Source organism: Morchella sextelata (genome assembly GCF_020137385.1).
Source record: "Morchella sextelata strain SCLS chromosome Unknown scls_13, whole genome shotgun sequence".
NCBI lineage: Eukaryota > Fungi > Ascomycota > Pezizomycetes > Pezizales > Morchellaceae > Morchella > Morchella sextelata.
In genome coordinates this window covers 83,444-101,784 of record NW_025408628.1, presented here as the reverse complement: position 1 = coordinate 101,784, position 18,341 = coordinate 83,444, and the positions used below count along the sequence as shown (strand labels likewise).

The following is an 18,341-nucleotide window of genomic DNA, read 5'->3' as shown; positions in this document are numbered from 1 at the left end:
AGGAACGGAACTATGCGGGGGCGCTGTTCTATTGGGGTCATCTTCGGGTTGTTTGTCTTATTCTATTATCGTTATCTCATTAGTATTAGAAAGTGGGCCTTGGCATAGGTTCCAACATGTATAAATAGGGTAGGGTTCCGCTTCGTCTTAGTGGCATCATCAGTCACTCAGCGAGCGGAATCCGGTTTACCATATTACAAGTTTAAAAGCTACAGAACTATCGCTTAGCATTGGCATTTCCCCAAACACTATATGGTACCTTATCCACTACGCTACTATTTTATCGATCGCATATTATCAACGTCCCGATAAGACAACTACTTGCTTAGACCCATACTTGAGAGTATTTTGTTTGTGGCGGATAGTCACCGTGCGCTCAAGTAAAGGAATAAGAAAGTAGTATATTAGAAGGACTCTTTGATACCGTATGCATCCCCGAGTAGCAACAGCAGCTATCAACAACTTTACTTGCACCACCTCTTTTGTCGTTGGCAGAGGCAGTGCTGAACACCTCTATTGCGGATACCTTGAGTACGCCGGGTTTTTTGCCGAAGCAGGTACCACTTGCACGTTCGAAGAACACGACCCGGAGATCCTCAACTATCCCGAACTCTTCCCCATTAAAGTCACCCTCAGTCAGCAATCCTACGGATTAGCTCACTCCGTCCCTTGGTTCGTCGTTCAACCCTGGTGCAGAAGACAGCCACAACTCAGAATCGAGCAACTTAGCGATGTCAAGGGGTCATCAACAACAACAGGAGGAAGACTACAACATGGAGAGCTCGATCACCGTGAGAGATCGAGGTATAGTCGAGACCCAGGCGAGACAGCGCCACAGGAGGGATCTAGACATGCTAATCAGCGACCTCTTCAGATCGACTCAGCCGGCCGAATCCTATGGCCAAACCCGCTCCCGCAGGCAAGGGGACTATCGAGATTATTCCCCGTACAAAACGCCAATCAGAGAGAGATCTTCTATTCCGAGGCCCTCGGTCCCCAGGGTAACGGACGAAGATGAGGATACGGATATGGACCTAGAGGAACGCCGTATCGAGCACCCCTTTGGAGAAATCATCGGGCAGGAAATCGAACGGAGAGGAGCCCCAGTGGTTCAGCAGCTGAGCCGCGGACTTGGAGACCTCACTGTGAGCGTCCAAGACCTGCCCGCAATCAGGGAAATTACTCGGCAGCACGCGGCGCAGCTTACCCAGCAGCACGAAGAGCAGACCAAACTCATCCGCGAATTGCAGATGAAGTTCAACCAGGACCAAGAAGAACGGGAGCGCCGAGATGGGTACATCCTCGCGCAAGTACGGGCAGAGACAGCCGCAACCACTACGAACCTCGGCCAAGTCTTGGAACAGATCGCCAATACCACTAAGGCCCACCAACAGCGGCAGGAAGAGCAGGCCCAGCATATAACTATGCTGGCCGACTGGATTCAAAGGCTGCCGAAAGAAGGCCCAGCCCAAGTCCCAGACGGCGTAGCAGCTACACTGGCACAATTGGAGAGGACCATGCAGCAGCAGGTCTCCTTGGTAGATGGGTTCTCTGGAACAAGGACGGCTCTAGAAGAAATGATAGAGCAGATGAAGGAAACAGCCCGTAAAACAGCTGCGGAACGACCACTAGCCCCAGTAACAGGAGGCGGCGGATCAGGCCCACCTCCCAAACCACCAGTCGCCCCTCCAGCCGGCTCCGAATCCAGTGAAGACCTCGAAGACCAAAGCCAACAAGGGAAGCAAGGAGGTCAAGGAGCACAAGGTGGAGGTAACAGGGATGGCAATAAGGGAGGAGGTCAAGGAGTACAAGGTGGAGGTAACGGGAATGGCAATAAGGGAGGTAACGCCCCGAAAGCACCCGGATCATCCCCATCGGATTCCTCAGACTCGGAAGGCGAACGCCGCAAGCGGCTGGAACGTAAGAAACGAAGACACGAAAGAAGGCGCCAACGAGAGCAAGAACTCTCGCACCCCCCTCGTGCCACCGTAGGTGATGCACCCAAAAAGGCCAACATTCCCTTCTCCGGAAAAGCCGATCAGGACGTAAGACTCTGGATCGACCAGATGGAGATCCTAATCAGCCTCCAGAAGAAGGTCCAATGGGATAACGGCACTAAGATTATGTGGGCATCCCTCGAGTTTACCGGTAGTGCGGCAAACTTTTGGCGGAATTTTACGGAGAGGTTGGCTGTGGACAGTAGTATCGGAACCTGGGAACGGTTCAAGCAAGAACTTCGCACTCAATATGGCAACCGCACGAGTCAGGAACAGGCCAAGCAGAAAATGGATAAACTCCGGCAGACTGACCCAATCGACGACTATATCAATGAGATGCAGAATCTAGAATGGGACGCACGAGTTGGACCAGTTGTCATCAGATCCATGATCCTAACAGGAATAAACTCCTCGCTGGAACAACGGCTCTCCAATGCGATTGAGGAACCTGAGGATTTCGTGGACTGGTTAGCCTGGGTACGGAAAGTCGGACGCAAGGACCACGAGGTGAAGGCTCGGAAAGAAATCCTGCGAGGTAAAGACACTGTGAAACCTCGCGAAGAAAAAACGGAACGGTGGAAATCGCGCAACAATGCAAATCCTCGGAAAACTTTCCCCACATCAGCCAACAACTCCAAGACCTCGGATGACTTAGGTGTTACCAAGGAAGAGAAGGAGAAATGGCAGAAGGAAGGAAAGTGTTTCCGTTGTGGTAGAGATAACCACTTCGTAAAGGATTGCGTGGCGACGAGCAAGGTCAGGTTAACGAACCTGAAGAGAAAAGAGCATCCTTCCGGGAGAAAGGACCACGGAAGGGAGGGTGATAAGAAACGGAAATTGGGGCCACAAAATGAGGCATTTAGGGCAAGGATTACGAATTTGGAGGACTAAATTGATTGGGTATTTCTATTTTTGCGGTGTTTCATTCTATGTTGTGTTACGGCTTTTTTATTCTGTTTTGAAAGGAAGACTTTTCTAAGGGATCGGGTTATGTTATGTTCTATCGGTTTTGTTATTTTACGCAATTTAAATTCTCTCTACACACATTTCGAGAAGAGGGGTCACATTCCGAAAACACCTGGCGCATAAGTGTTGTACTATGATTTGATAAACGCTCGAATTTTCTATATAAACTCCCTCGCCCCGCGCTCAGAACAAGAACTATCAACATCAACCCACTTATACCCAAGAACAATCCACCTTACCTTACACTTTCAAAACATACAAACATGTCTTTACACAATCAAGAAACCCGCCTTGAGATTGAGATCTCTTGGAACCACCCCGCAACTAGTACCCAACATGCAGAAACAGTCAACGCACTCCTAGACAGCGGAACAGAGGACTGGGTTATGTCCTGGAACTGTGTCCATCGTCTCAAGATCCCAACTCAACCTCGACCCAAGCCCCTCATCATCAGACAGGCTGACGGTACCCCTATGCCTAACTCCGGTACTCATATCACCCAATCTCTTACCCTCCGCGTCGGCAACCATCTAGACAGAGACATCGTCTGTGAAGTTGGCTCATTCGCAGGAGAAGACCTCGTCATACCACATCGATGGCTCAAGGAGCATCAACCTACCATAAATTGGGGTCAGAACAAGGTCACCTTCGACAATATCAATTGTCAAGTGAAGGGATGCTTCAGGACCATGTATGATATATACGAAGAAGACCCAGAAGAGCTGGTCATCAGGCTGTTGAGGACGTCACCCGAGACACAGATGATGATCGAGCAACACCCCTTCTGGGCAAGGGCATTGGTAGGCGAGGCTCTCGCTAGTGCTATACCGATGGAGTACCAGGACTTCATCGACGTCTTCTCTAAGGAGGGAGCCGATCGACTACCTGATCACTCTGAATGGGACCATACCATTCCCCTTATGGAAGGAACGCAGCCTCCATGGGGACCGATCTATGCGCTCTCCCCAGTGGAACAAAAGGCACTCCGGGAGTACTTGGACGAAATGCTAGCCTCTGGCAAAATAGCCCCCTCCACCAGCCCGGCAGCAGCACCGATCCTGTTTGTGAAGAAAGCCAATGGAAAACTGAGGTTATGCGTAGACTTTCGTGGCTTAAATGCTATCACGGTCAAGAATCGCTACCCCCTTCCACTCATGACAGAGTTGGCCGATTCGACGAAAGGAGCAGAGTTCTTCACCAAGATAGACCTGAAAAATGGCTATAACTTGATTAGGATTGCTGCTGGCGAGGAATGGAAAACAGCTTTCAGAACGAAGTACGGCCACTTCGAATATAGGGTAATGCCTTTTGGCTTAACCAATGCACCGGCGTCGTTCCAGGTCATGGTCAATACCATATTCAAGGATCTTCTAGATCAAGGCGTAGTAGTCTACTTGGATGATATTCTCATATATTCAAAGACTAAGGAAGAGCAGATGACTCTTGTGAGGAAGATATTGGAGCGACTGCAACAAAACCATCTATACGGGAACCTCGAGAAAACGGAATGGTACAAACAGGAGGTAGAATTCCTGGGATTTGTACTATCAGGGAAAGGGAACCAGGTCTCACCTAAGAAGGTGAAGGCAATCACGGAATGGTTACCACCCACCAAGGTCAAGGAACTTCAATGTTTCCTCGGATTCGCCAACTTCCTACGACGATTCATCCACAGGTACTCCGAAGTTTGCCGACCAATGACCGATCTCTTGAAGAAAGGTTCCGTATGGCGATGGAGCAGTGAACAGCAAAGCGCTTTCAACGAACTCAAGGAGAGATTTACGTCTGCCCCAATACTACGACACTATGACGAACACCGTGAAGCGATCATAGAAACTGACGCGAGCGACTGGGCTGAGGCCGCAGTACTCTCTCAGGTATTCGAGGACGGTATTCTACACCCGGTAGCTTACCACTCTCGCAAGTTCAACGAGGCAGAGGTAAACTACGAGATCTATGACAAGGAGATGCTCGCTATAGTTTCTGCTCTCTTGACTTGGAGACATTGGCTGGAAGGAACGGACATTCCTATCCAGATACATTCGGATCATCAGAACCTACAGTACTTCACAACGACCAAGAAGTTGTCGAGAAGACAAGCCAGATGGGCCGAAAAGATAGCATCTTTTCGCTTCAGGATTCATTACCGACCAGGCGAAAAGAATGGCAAGCCAGATGCACTCACAAGGCGCCCAGAGTTCGCTATGGAAGGGGGAGTAATGCGTGAACAACCCGTAAAACAGTTGCTCAGCGCAGAACAATTTGTCAGAAAATCACGGACCAGCGTAGAAACTGGCCCCGAAATTATTGGCAACCCCGAAGAAGAATGGACTCCGTTGGATCAGTGGTACGACATACCAGGTACTGAGCTGCCTCAGCCACTACAAGACTGGTATGAACAGGACAGACAATGGGTTCGGAGAGTGTTCCGGGATGAACCTCTCCCTGACGCAAACCTTGAAGTCTTCGGGACAGAGGAAGCTGATGCCGTAATAACGGAGCTTGCTACTGAATGGACCCCGGGATCGAATGAGGCCACCCACGATGGTAGTTGGGTAGTGCCAGGATACGCGGTCAGACAAGTCATTGAGGATCATCATGACAGACCCGTAGCGGGGCATCTAGGAAGGGATAAAACCCTTGAGTTGATCGATAGGAACTACTGGTGGCCAGGAATGTCCACGGATGTAGCCAACTTCGTCAAGACTTGCGATGTGTGCCAGAGAGCCAAGCAACGCCGGAGACACTTGTCACTCCCTCAACCCCTAGAGTTAGCCACCACACCTTGGACTGATATCTCAATGGATTTCGTAGTAGAAATGCCAAAGGAGAAATCAGGATTCCGTAACGTATTGGTAGTCGTGGACCGTTTTACGAAAATGGCTCACTTCATTCCAATGATGGGAATCAACGCGGAACAGACCGCCAACGCCTTTGTCAAAGACATTTGGCGCTTTCACGGACTTCCTAGGAGTATCGTCTCTGACAGGGGAACACAGTTTGTATCGGCATTCTGGGCTGCGGTTACAGAACGACTAGGGATTCGTAGAAGACTCTCGACCTCGTTCCACCCACAGACGGATGGACAAACAGAAAAGACCAACCAGCACCTCGAGTCCTACATCCGGGCCTATACCGCCGGAACAGGAAACAAATGGAAGGACCTACTACCGATTTGCGAGTATGCATATAATAATGCGAAACACTCGTCGACAGGACAATCGCCGTTCTACTGTAACTATGGTTTCCACCCACGAACAGATTGGCCAACGGATGCGAAAATCGGACAGCTGGATACCAAAGGAAGTACCTACCTGGAAGACCTTCTCCTAGCTCATGAGTCAGCGAGAGACACGCTGCAGAAGACCTTTGACAGGATGGCATCAAGGCCAGGACCAGCAGTTCAGCGGTTCACAATCGGTCAAAAGGTTCTACTGGATACTCGGAACCTCGGCGGTTACAATAAATGGTCGGACAAGTTTACAGGCCCCTTCGAGGTCGCCGCGGCTGTAGGAAATAGGGCCTATAGATTGAATCTTCCGGTAGAATGGAAGGTTCATGACGTATTCCACGAGATGTTGCTGAGACCTTATCGAGAGGATCCCAACCCGGGCAGGCAACAGAACACACGAAAACGACTCGCAACACCCGAACCCCAAGAGGCACTCTTAGATGAGAACTTCAAACCGGTCACGAACACTTGGCCCCATACGCGGAGTCAAGGGTCAGTCATCGACTCGAGTCGGCCTCCGAAACGACAACGGACTAAGGAAGACTAGCTCGATACCTTTCCTACTCTATGACTTTTCCCACAGGGTTTTTATCATAGAGAGGTTTTAACGGTCGAGGGCGACGTCTAGGAAGGGGGAGTAGTGTTATAGGAAACACGAATATTGCTCCTAAGTTAAGAAACAAGGATAATACGAGTGATGGGTTGTGATGGGAGTACGGTCGGGTAACGAGGGAACCAGCATAGAAAGGTACCGAGGGGTGTGGGGCCACCGGGTGCAACCACACTAGTATTAGGCTGTTATGAGGGCACACTTACTATTGGGTGTCTCACCCGGAACGGAATAAAAGCGGGGCTTATAGCTGCAGGCCATTCTACTTAGGGAAGTAGCTCTAGGATAATAGCATGATACAGCTCGGTTACTGTAACGGCAGCTAGACGGGTTGGTTATGTGAGTTGTTTGGGTACAAGGGAGAAGGATTATGCAGTGTGGTTGGGTTTAGTGAAGCGGGTTTCTATTATGTTCTTTCTGTTTCTGTTATGCGAGGGTATGAGTCAGCATTGGGATAGGGTATGGATATATAAGGGGGGCGTTGTCTTGTGATTTCTTGTTTCTCTTTCTTTCTCTTTTCTCTTTACACAACCTCTGTACTTTACAGTCACGAATACTATTTGGTTCGCGCTACGTCATAGGGTTTACCCGGTATACTAGACCAGGTACAACCATCCATAGTCCATAGTCCACAGTCCCCGTTCTTGCCTTAGGTGTACCCTTCGGCTCCATAGTCCATAGTCCACGAACCTCCTACGTCCACGTCTTCGCCTCGGTTGTATTCCTTGGCTTCATAGTTCCTACGCCCATAGTCCCCGTTACACTTAGGTTGCGTCCTCTACAGCCAACCAATACAACATCGCCTCGCTCAGCTCTGGTCGCGACCATGTCCGACACTACTCAGGATACGCTGTTGCAGCGCCTTTCAGAATTTCTGACCACATATGGTCCCCTCCCAGCGGATATAGACTTCGGTGATGAACTTACCGAGGCCCATAATCTCATTGCTGAATGTTTGGAGGCTTTCACTAAGCCTTCCGAAATCCCCGAACCCGTTATCGACACGGCCCAAGAAGAGGTCATTATCGGCCTCACCAAGGAACTCGAAGCAGCTGACGAAAAGGCTGCCGAACTATTGCAAACCTTGTCCGAATGCCAGGAAGACTCTACCGAGACTATCCGGGGCCGCGATGAAGTTATCGTTGCTCTCAAGGGAGAGCTTGAGGAGTCTAAGGCCGAAGAGGAGGAGCTCCGGTATCACCTGGCACTACATCAGGAAAGTCTCGCCATCGCTGATGAGAACCTCGCTAATGTTGAAGATGAGGTTCTTTACATTACCTCTGTTGCAAAGGCCTGGGAGGCCCAAGCTAATGCCACCATTGCTGACCTTCGTTCTCGTATCTCCGTTTCCACCGTTACAGTTAAATCTTGCCATGTCTCCAAGCCTCGTTACCTAGCTCCTTGCGCCAAAGATCCCCGTTCCATTAGCAATTGGCGAGAAAGGCCACTTGAAAATGGGTCCCCAAAGCCGGCGTTAAAAGGTCAGCCCCTTTGGTAAAAAATGGCAAACCAAAGGGGCCAGCCCCGCCACCTGTTTCTGTTCTCCCTACTGCTGCTGCTGTGTCCGAGGATAAGATGTCCGAAGACTCTCTTGTTGTCACCTGTTCGGTCTCTCAGAATCCCGACTCTTTCATTCCCACCTACGCTCTCATTGATACTGGAGCATCAGGATATGCTTTTATCGATGAATCTTTCGTACGTCACAACAATCTTGCAATGACCCCTCTTAGGAAACCTCGCCAGGTAGATGTTATGGATGGAAGACCTATCCAGTCAGGAGAAATTACCCACATTGTCGATGTTTTACTAGATATTCATGGCCACCGAGAAATTGCCTCATGTTTCGTTACAAAGTTGGGACATTATCCGATCGTGATGGGAATACCGTGGATGCGACGGCACGATGTCACCATTCGGCCAAAGGATAATCTACTTGTTTTTGATTCTCGGGACTGTGTTAAACACTGTTCACTCAGTGGAACTGCAGTTACTGTCCATGGAATATCGATCCCTCTACCGGAACATCATACTGTTGTCGTTTCAGCAGTTGAGAAATCCACCACCGACGTCAAGCAACTCGTACCAAAGGAATTTCACCATCGCCTTCCCATGTTTAAAGAATACGATGCCTCAGTCCTTCCACCTCACCGACCCTCCCATGATATTGAAATAATTTTGGAAGAGGGTAAACGACCACTGTATGGACCCATCTATGGCCTATCGCAGACTGAATTGAAAGCACTACGGGAATATCTTGATGAGAACTTACCCAAAGGATTTATTCGGGCCAGTGAATCACCGGCGGGAGCACCTATACTATTCGTAAAGAAAAGTGATGGGACTCTCCGGCTATGTGTGGATTACCGAGGCCTCAATGCGATCACGGTCAAAAATCGGTATCCGTTACCACTGTTAAAGGAAACTTTGGCTAAACTTTCGAAGGCACAGTACTATACTAAGTTGGATTTACGTTGGGGATACAATCAGATCAGGGTAGCGGAGGGAGACCAATGGAAAACGGCATTTAGAACTCGATATGGACATTTCGAGTATACAGTAATGCCGTTCGGATTAGCCAACGCCCCCGCCACCTTTCAACATTGGATTAATGATATCCTACGGCCTTATCTCGATCAATTTGTTACGGCTTATTTGGATGATATCCTAATTTATTCGGAAACTTTGTCAGAACATAAAGATCACGTCCAGAAGGTTTTGAAGGTACTTGATGAGAATCATGTTCACCTTAAACCTGAAAAATGTGAATTCATGGTCCAGGAAACGAAATATCTCGGCCTTATTCTCACCCCGGATGGGAATAGGATGGATCCGAAGAAAGTTGTTGACGTATTAAAATGGTCCACACCAAGAAATCTCCATGATGTTCAGGTATTTTTGGGATTTGCAAATTTCTATCGACGGTTTATTTTGGGATATTCAAAAATTGTTGCTCCGCTTACAGCTCTGACCAAGAAAAATGTCAAATTCGAATGGACGGATGAAGGAGAGGAAGCATTTCAGACATTGAAAAAGATGTTCACAACGGCACCCATACTAATGCACTTTGATCCGGATCGGAAAATCCTGGTAGAAACCGATGCATCCGACTATGTTTCTGCTGGAATCCTGTCCCAACGTGACGACGAAGGAATTTTACATCCAGTCGCTTTCTTCTCTAAGAAGCATTCCCCTGCGGAATGCAACTATGAAATCTATGACAAAGAACTTCTGGCAATTGTACGATGTTTTGAGGAATGGCGACATCATTTGGAAGGTGCACAATTCCCAATCGAAGTCCTCAGGGATCATAGGAACCTCGAATATTTCATGTCAACAAAGTTATTAAACCGTCGACAAGCCCGTTGGTCGGAATTTCTTTCACGTTTCGATTTCGTCATTCAATTTAGACCAGGGAAACAAGGAGCAAAGCCGGATGCATTGACTAGGAGGTCGGGTGACCTACCTAAGAAGGGGGATGAGCGGTTGACCCATCAGAGTCAAGTGGTATTGAAGCGAAAAAATTTGGATGCAAAGCTAAGTTTGTTCGCGGGTTCTTTTTCAAATGAATCCGCTGAAGGAATGTCCACTGTAGAAGAGTTGTTTTTAAATGCTTACCAAGTTGACAGTTTCCCGAACAAAGTCCTTGCAATGCTTCGGAATGGCGTCCGTTACTCGAATAAGATTTCGCTTGCCGAATGTACGGAAGACAATAACGGTCGGCTACTTTATCGTGGCGCACTCTATGTACCGGATGACAACGATCTTCGGCTAAGACTCCTAAAGGAACATCATGACAAACCATCGGCAGGCCATCCAGGCAGAGCGAAGACTTTAGAACTCCTGAATCGAGAGTACTACTGGCCACAGATGCGAAAATATGTCGACCAGTACATTAGGAATTGCAATGTGTGTGCTCGTAGCAAGGCACCACGCAATGCACCGTATGGGGTACTTCGACCTATGCCAATACCCGATGGACCATGGAGGGATGTATCAATGGATTTCGTTACTGATCTTCCGGAAAGCGATGGATATAATGCGATATTGGTGATAGTGGATCGACTAACCAAGATGCGACATCTAATTCCCACAACTAAAGAGGCGGATTCAAAAGAAGTAGCGAGGTTGTATATTGATGATGTTTGGAAATTACATGGACTTCCTGAAACTATGGTATCTGATCGAGGAACACAATTTGTTGCGGAATTCTGGAGGTCCCTTTGCGATCGTTTGGAAATATCGCCAAAGTTCTCTACAGCATTTCACCCCCAGACGGACGGACAAACAGAAAGAATTAACGCTGTGATGGAACAATATCTTCGAAGTTATGTTTCTTATCAACAGGACGATTGGGTTCGATGGTTGCCAATGGCCGAGTTTGCAACAAACAACCATGCTTCTGAAACAACGAGAATCTCTCCATTTTACGCCAACTCGGGGAGGAATCCAAGAATGACTTTTGGTCCCTTGGAATATGGTAGGACGACGGCGGAAGATCAGGCTAACAGTATTGCAAGGGAGATGAAGGATATATTAGATCTCCTAAAGGATGAATTATTTCGAGCGCAAAGAATTCAGGAAGAATCGGCTAATATACGACGAACTCCAGCACCTCACTATCGTGTGGGGGATAAAGTTTTCTTATCGACCCGCCATGTCCTTACCAAACGACCGTCGAAGAAACTCGATTGGAAGCGTATTGGGCCGTATGCCATTAAGCGAATCGTTAATCCCTATGCCTACGAGCTGGAACTTCCCCGGTCTATGAAGGTTCATCCCGTATTCCATGTCTCTTTATTGTCGTCTGCAGCAAACGATCCTTTACCAGGACAACAACAGTTACCACCACCGCCGGTCGAAGTTGAAGGACAGGAGGAGTGGGAAGTCGAGGATATTTTGGATTCCAGGGATTGTCGGGGAAGATTTGAATACTTGGTTAAGTATGCCGGTTATGATGAAGCTTCGTGGCAGCCATTGTCGGATGTCGAACATTCGCCCGATATTGTTAAACGATTTCACAAACGATATCCACGGAAGCCTAAGCCTACCAGGAGGTAGGCCTTAGAGGGGGGAGTGGTCTGTAACGGCAGCTAGACGGGTTGGTTATGTGAGTTGTTTGGGTACAAGGGAGAAGGATTATGCAGTGTGGTTGGGTTTAGTGAAGCGGGTTTCTATTATGGTCTTTCTGTTTCTGTTATGCGAGGGTATGAGTCAGCATTGGGATAGGGTATGGATATATAAGGGGGGCGTTGTCTTGTGATTTCTTGTTTCTCTTTCTTTCTCTTTTCTCTTTACACAACCTCTGTACTTTACAGTCACGAATACTATTTGGTTCGCGCTACGTCATAGGGTTTACCCGGTATACTAGACCAGGTACAACCATCCATAGTCCATAGTCCACAGTCCCCGTTCTTGCCTTAGGTGTACCCTTCGGCTCCATAGTCCATAGTCCACGAACCTCCTACGTCCACGTCTTCGCCTCGGTTGTATTCCTTGGCTTCATAGTTCCTACGCCCATAGTCCCCGTTACAGTTACTGGCAATTGCGGGGTTCATGGTTACGTGTCGGAATTAGAATGGAGGAACGGAACTATGCGGGGGCGCTGTTCTATTGGGGTCATCTTCGGGTTGTTTGTTTTATTCTATTATCGTTATCTCATTAGTATTAGAAAGCGGGCCTTGGCATAGGTTCCAACATGTATAAATAGGGTAGGGTTCCGTTTCGTCTTAGTGGCATAATCAGTCACTTAGTGAGCGGAATCCGGTTTACCATATTACAAGTTTAAAAGCTACAGAACTATCGCTTAGCATTGGCATTTCCCCAAACAGACAGTAGGATCAAACCGGATCCTCCACACCGTAGGTCTGATGTACTGGAGCGAACATAGCTTACCACCGACGAACTTCAGCGTTATGCCATGCCAATGCTTGCGGTCGGCGATGTCTGCGGGTGGGTCGGTGATAATCTCCTCAACCTCCTGGGGTCTTTCCCAGCTGTCGATATCGGAGAAGACATGTTCAGCCCTCCAGAAGTTGATGGGATCAGTTTTTCCGGCCATTGCAAGTGTGATGTATCAGTAAGCGCTATCTGTAGACGGTTGGGGAGCAATGTGGTATAAGTTGGAGGGTCTTCTGGGGATTAAATAGAGAATTGGTCCTCACAGCCGGATGCTAGAAACCTGGGGAGGAATTGACCGAGGATGTTTTATCTGTAAAGAAAAATAAGAGAAAAAGAAAAAAGAAAAAAAAAAGGATTTGCGCAGCGGATATGTCATGTATGTAGACGTAAAGAGGGGCATCTTCAACATTGTCACAAATACCTTGTATAAGTGCCTAGACTCCGCTCCTAAAAAGAATCTATAGCATGCAAGAGGGCCTCCGTTAAAGTGTCACTGGCCATGAGCCTAGTCCAGAGTAAATCAAGTAGAGAAGGTAGTACTATAGTCCTTCTTCTCTTCGTTCCGGTTTGCTATCTTCCGGTATCATATCATGCATCAAAGCTCTGGTAATGCTTTGGTACGAAAGCGAGATATCGATGTCTGTCTGTGGGTCTACCTTGATGTGCCGTGTTCGACCTGGCTGCTGCCTGCTCAGAACGTCTTGGGGGTTTATCATGACATGTGTAGAAGCTCGAAGCTCATTATCCAATATAAATATATTGCGCGCATTATATATATTGATGTTTGGAAAGGAGGCTTCGAGCCGTTGGTTGGATATAATTTTCTTTTAACGATGCGCCCCACGCAGCCATTTCGAAATAATACCGTTATTTTGATCTGGCGAATAAAACCTATGTGCTCTAAGCGGAGTTATAGTAGCGCTGAGAACATATACGGATGGATACGAGACTGGACATTTCGGAGCTTCGGTTCGGAACCTCCTCTCGAGAAGTACGAGTGATGGTAGGTGACGTAAATCGTTGAGCACATGTTCGTTGACCTTTTGTCTGGCATGCTATAGCCCTATGGTTTACTTTAATTTTCCAATACTTTTTTGGTTATTCCTGAGTGCAAATAGTGAGGAATTAAATGACCGTACCTTCACAGCAACACCCCCGCTCTCCGCTCAGCGGACAACTAAATCGAAGAGGAGAATATCCTGGATTCCTTACACCTCGAGCTAAACTTCTTTCTTCGTCGAATATCAACCAATCGAGCTGTGTGTGAGTGGGGGATGGCTGTTCTGGAGGATCGAGGGCAAGTTCTCTTACGTCGTCTCTCTACCAAGCAAGTACATGTATGTAGTCACCTCTGCAGGTGACGTGTCACGTTCTCGTAAATAAACAGTGAAGAAACCTCCGTCCCAAGTGAATCTCGGGATGTTCTAGAGTAGAGTATCGTAGCTGCAGGATCTTCCTCTGCCCAAGTGCATATCTCTGTCCGTGAGTGTTTCAATCTTGGCTGCATGGATTCCCCCCTCGCTTACAGGGATTCCCTGGAATACTCTATTGAGACGTCCTCTTAGCAGCGGTTACATGCATGTCTCTAAAAACGAAACATTCTCGCGTAGCACTCGGCTGTTATTGAATATGTAGAATACTTTCAATGCATGATCCTTCTACATACGCGGTTCGGAGATAAGCTTTCGCGAGACGCCGATGGCAGCACAGGATGCACCTCGCAATATTGGGATGATCATACTGTGAGATAAGGTACGGTGTCGGACAGCCAGAACCAGCCGGCCAGAGCAACCCCCGACTCCCCTTCACCCCATCGACTTTCAACAACGCAACACTTGTCCAGAAATAATGTTCTTTTGTAAAATGGGTCTAATCATGGTTGTAAACATCCCCATGAAAGGGGATTTAAAATAATTAAGAACTGGCTGCACTATGACCTCTCAAACATTTGGTGCAATCTGCCCGAAAAAAACATAGCTGTGAAATAATAACTTTAATAACTTTATGCCAAGGCGGCCAGATTAATTGGGATAATTCTTACCCTATTGGGATGATTAGATGATCATTATTTCCCGATTAGGACTAGTTTCTGGCTTGAAAAGAACATGAGGGTTGATTTTGACTGTCCGGCGCTGTACATGTAGGTGGAGTTCTTTACTTTGCAGTCCAGACGTTTTTTTTTCTTTTTTCTTTTTTTTTCTCTTGGGGAAGAGGCTAAGTGGCAATTGCAAGTCCACTGTTCTGTATTGGAATAGCAGTACTGTATAATACAGACTTATGAGCCTAAAGTCAATCGATAGATCTTTTCATGTCGTCGATCCCGTAATCGTCTATCCAGCTTTGAAAGTTCAAGCAATTAACATGTACCTGATATAACGACAGAGAGTTGCTCTCCAGTGCTCCCTCCATAGGTGCGGCATTACCTTAATGGAAGCCGGACACTCTCTAGCATCCTCACGGGCCCTTTCTTAATCAAAACTATCCTCCAATTGGCGATATGGGGCCATAGATCTGCAGGTTTTTGAATTTTCCAGCTGAAGTAGATCTTTCCCCGCATCTTACTTTTTATCCGATCACTGTCCAGGGGTAAATAATCGCTCTACTGCATCTGCGGCACTTCCCATCCCACTGCGGGGTAAGATCATAAGACGACCGTGCAAACTCCGCAAGAAACTCTGTCCAGGTAGGTTATATACAAATCTACCCCTAACCCTGAGGATGACTGGCTGATATCAGGTCACATCGCTTGGCCGTGATGATCCATAGTAATTACTGAAAAAGCGGCGTGGTGATATTCATAAATTTGACAGTCACTAGGAGTGGGTCTATCGGAGAAGAGATGACAAACGGTGACCTAGATTCTAAAGAGGTTCGCCCCGCAGGGTGAGTTAGCCGTGCGACGAGCAAAGGTTGTCGGAATGGGTTAACACCTCAGCTCATTGTTACGGCCAACGGATGGAAACTTGAATAGGCATCAAGGAGGGATGTACATATATAGGAGGAACTACATGTACATGTATTTCGGCATAGAACGTACGCGTAATGTGCCGGGTGTTGTGGCTAAGTGATCAGAATCTGATAAGTAAATGTTGCGATGAATACGTGTATTTGTCTTATCAGATTCTGATCACTTTTCGCTACACCCTAGTACATGTATGTATGTAGTAACTTGTTGTATTTACAAAGCGAACGGATGTGTTGATACGTGTAGTGTAAACGTCTCATTCGAAGTACAGCTCGCCAAATAATTTTCAACAACACTACTGTTATAATTACTGGTTGTGCATGACGTTTGCTTTTGCCCAGTGTAATAATTTGGAAACCTACGATACCCCATTCCCGGTATTGCTCACGTTTCAGAGAGTAAAGCTCCGATCGACATACATGGATGTATGCATCATCACAATTCGATGACTCCGACTTCAACTTCAGGTACCGGACACAACCCCTTGCTCTGGTGGTTGAACTATCATTAAGAGGTGGTAGTAACACGCGCTATCCTGGTGCCATGCTGATTCACATTCAAAAGCTACCCGAACCAGCAGTCAATGATCGAGGAAACAGGAAATCTCCTGGGCTAAGCGTAGGATCCATGTGGGTGTCTTGATCTTTAGGGAGCAGCAGCACACTCAAGTAGACTGATTGAAACCATCTCAAAACCCCCTTAAGTCTCGGAACCAAGTTGAATGAAGGCTTGCGTGTCGGCTTTCTGTTATGCCCGCTGTGTCTGAATGGCCGCGGCCGTGGTTGCCGTGCCGTGCACTGTTGACCGACCCTCAAAACCGGCCCCTTCCACTAGCGAAAGGGATCCGCCACGACATGTAGCCTTCTGCATAATGCGGCGTTTCACCCGACTTGGAAAGGTTCAGTAACTCAGCCACGTCCTTGATGCTTGACCTAGGCAATACACCGGCCGCACCTCGGAACAGAGCTTGCCATGCCCGCGTGCATTCCCGAGTCATGTCGAATCACTCGGTCACAGGTCATCACTCGCTGAAGATTACCTAATTAACATTTTCGCATGTCATACGGATCAATTCTCACATCAAGCTAAGCTCCCATGCAAGCGCTCTCAGCAGCGACCGTGCAAGCCAGGGGATCGAACGAGTTCAAAATATAGTAGTGGTGTGTTCCGCGAGGTATTGACGCTTACCGGTGCTAAGGATAGAAGCTTAATTAAGACCAAGATGTATACAGTGACAGTCACCTTCCTAGCTGGTCATATCGATCGAGCTTGCGGCAGGTTCCGAATACTGATAATATAGCACGATTAATGTCTGTTCAATTAACCCTTGCTGAAACTCCAATGCCGGGTCAATACCTAAAGGGCGAGGAAGCCTACATGTAGTTGAGCGCGTTAGCTCACACCCCTGCACTATGCCGGCATTAGATAGTTTCACACAAAAGCTCAGATTGAGTATGCCGGACGTACTTCGAGGCCAACCGGGAAAGGGTAATCTTATCATTATACTCGCGTACAAACGTGATGTTTATTTGACGTATGCGGAAATCTGGAGGCTATCCATGGCTGGATCGAAACATCTTGGTTTCACGCTCTACTGACTGGAAGCTTGGTAGGTGCGGCCGCTTATACAGACCGCTTCCGGCAATCTTCCTTTCCGGCTACCTGGGTGGCCCAAAAGGTCGAGAGTCTTCGCAACAGTCAAGAGGTTCAGTAGCCGCTGACATGGAATGGTGGCCGGCGTACATGAGTTCACAAGGTGAGAGGGCTCCTGTTAATACACGCCACCATATGCCCTAGATACTCAGATGTGGCGAAAGCACTCCCTCGTACGTGCTCATATATGTTCCAGACCGGGCATTCTACAGCTTCAGACGCATAACGGGTGGTACCTTGAGGTATGTCCTATCCGGATCTCTTCATGCGCTCTACAGTCGAAGGAAGGCATTGGGCCTACTCGCTGATTAGGGATTGAAATATCTAGCTAGTTCTCCCTTGAAACCAGGGAATGGACAAATTGTTGAGGATTCACTCAACGTCTAAAACTTATCGAGACTAGGAAAAAGGAAAACGAGGACCTTATCAAACTTTATATTTGTTTATCCAGGGATCCAATATTTCCGCACCCAGTTCAAGTATAGCGGCGTTTCACCCCCATATATTTGGATTTATCTCCGCCTAGTGGTGGACGCCTTCCCGTAAGCAATAGAATATGTTTTGTTGTAATAGAAGATGGCCCTGGTTTTCGAATAAACCAGGTTCCGTAAGCATATGGTAGTTTCTACAGACTCCTAAAGATCAAATCGGCCCCTAATATAAATTGGGCATCATGAAGCCATCTTTTTGAACTATTTTACATGCTAGTAAGATGTTCTAGATCTCTCTATTACAACGGATAGAAAATAGATAGAAGTATATCAATCGAATAAATTGACCCTCCCCCTCCCCCCCCCGGAAGGGGAGCTCTGAAAAAAAAAAAAAAAAAGAGATCCCTGTTCTATTCAATAGAAACTCAAAAACTAGTCTATCTGGCAATAGAACGTGTTCCATTGCTATGGGAAGGCATCCAATACTGTTGAGCAGCTAACCTCACGAATCTAGTTAGCTTGAGAGCTTTATACACCGCTTGATTTTAAAAGCTCGAGGCTTCTAGAAGCTGTCCCTACACCTTATTAT

The 18,341-nt window shown here is 47.5% G+C and overlaps 4 protein-coding genes across 4 annotated transcripts; 3 read left to right on the top strand and 1 right to left on the bottom strand.

The window, feature by feature from the left end:
• Nucleotides 1-731: 731 nt before the first annotated feature.
• H6S33_002392 (uncharacterized protein) lies at nt 732-2,888 on the top strand (the record flags this gene model as incomplete). Its single annotated transcript, XM_044833953.1, has 1 exon — nt 732-2,888. One exon carries the CDS (start codon nt 732-734, stop codon nt 2,886-2,888), a length of 2,157 nt encoding a protein of 718 aa, XP_044692553.1.
• Nucleotides 2,889-3,226: 338 nt separating this feature from the next.
• H6S33_002391 (uncharacterized protein) lies at nt 3,227-6,742 on the top strand (the record flags this gene model as incomplete). Its single annotated transcript, XM_044833942.1, has 1 exon — nt 3,227-6,742. One exon carries the CDS (start codon nt 3,227-3,229, stop codon nt 6,740-6,742), a length of 3,516 nt encoding a protein of 1,171 aa, XP_044692552.1.
• Nucleotides 6,743-7,631: 889 nt separating this feature from the next.
• On the top strand, nt 7,632-8,286 carry H6S33_002390 (uncharacterized protein; the record flags this gene model as incomplete). The annotated part of the gene is made up of 1 exon (XM_044833931.1): nt 7,632-8,286. A coding segment is annotated over one exon (655 nt), but the record flags the coding sequence as incomplete, so codon positions are not given.
• A 4,080-nt stretch (nt 8,287-12,366) lies between these two features.
• H6S33_002389 (uncharacterized protein) lies at nt 12,367-12,863 on the bottom strand (the record flags this gene model as incomplete). Its single annotated transcript, XM_044833920.1, has 2 exons — nt 12,367-12,446; nt 12,636-12,863. Coding segments are annotated over 2 exons (308 nt in total), but the record flags the coding sequence as incomplete, so codon positions are not given.
• Nucleotides 12,864-18,341: the final 5,478 nt, after the last annotated feature.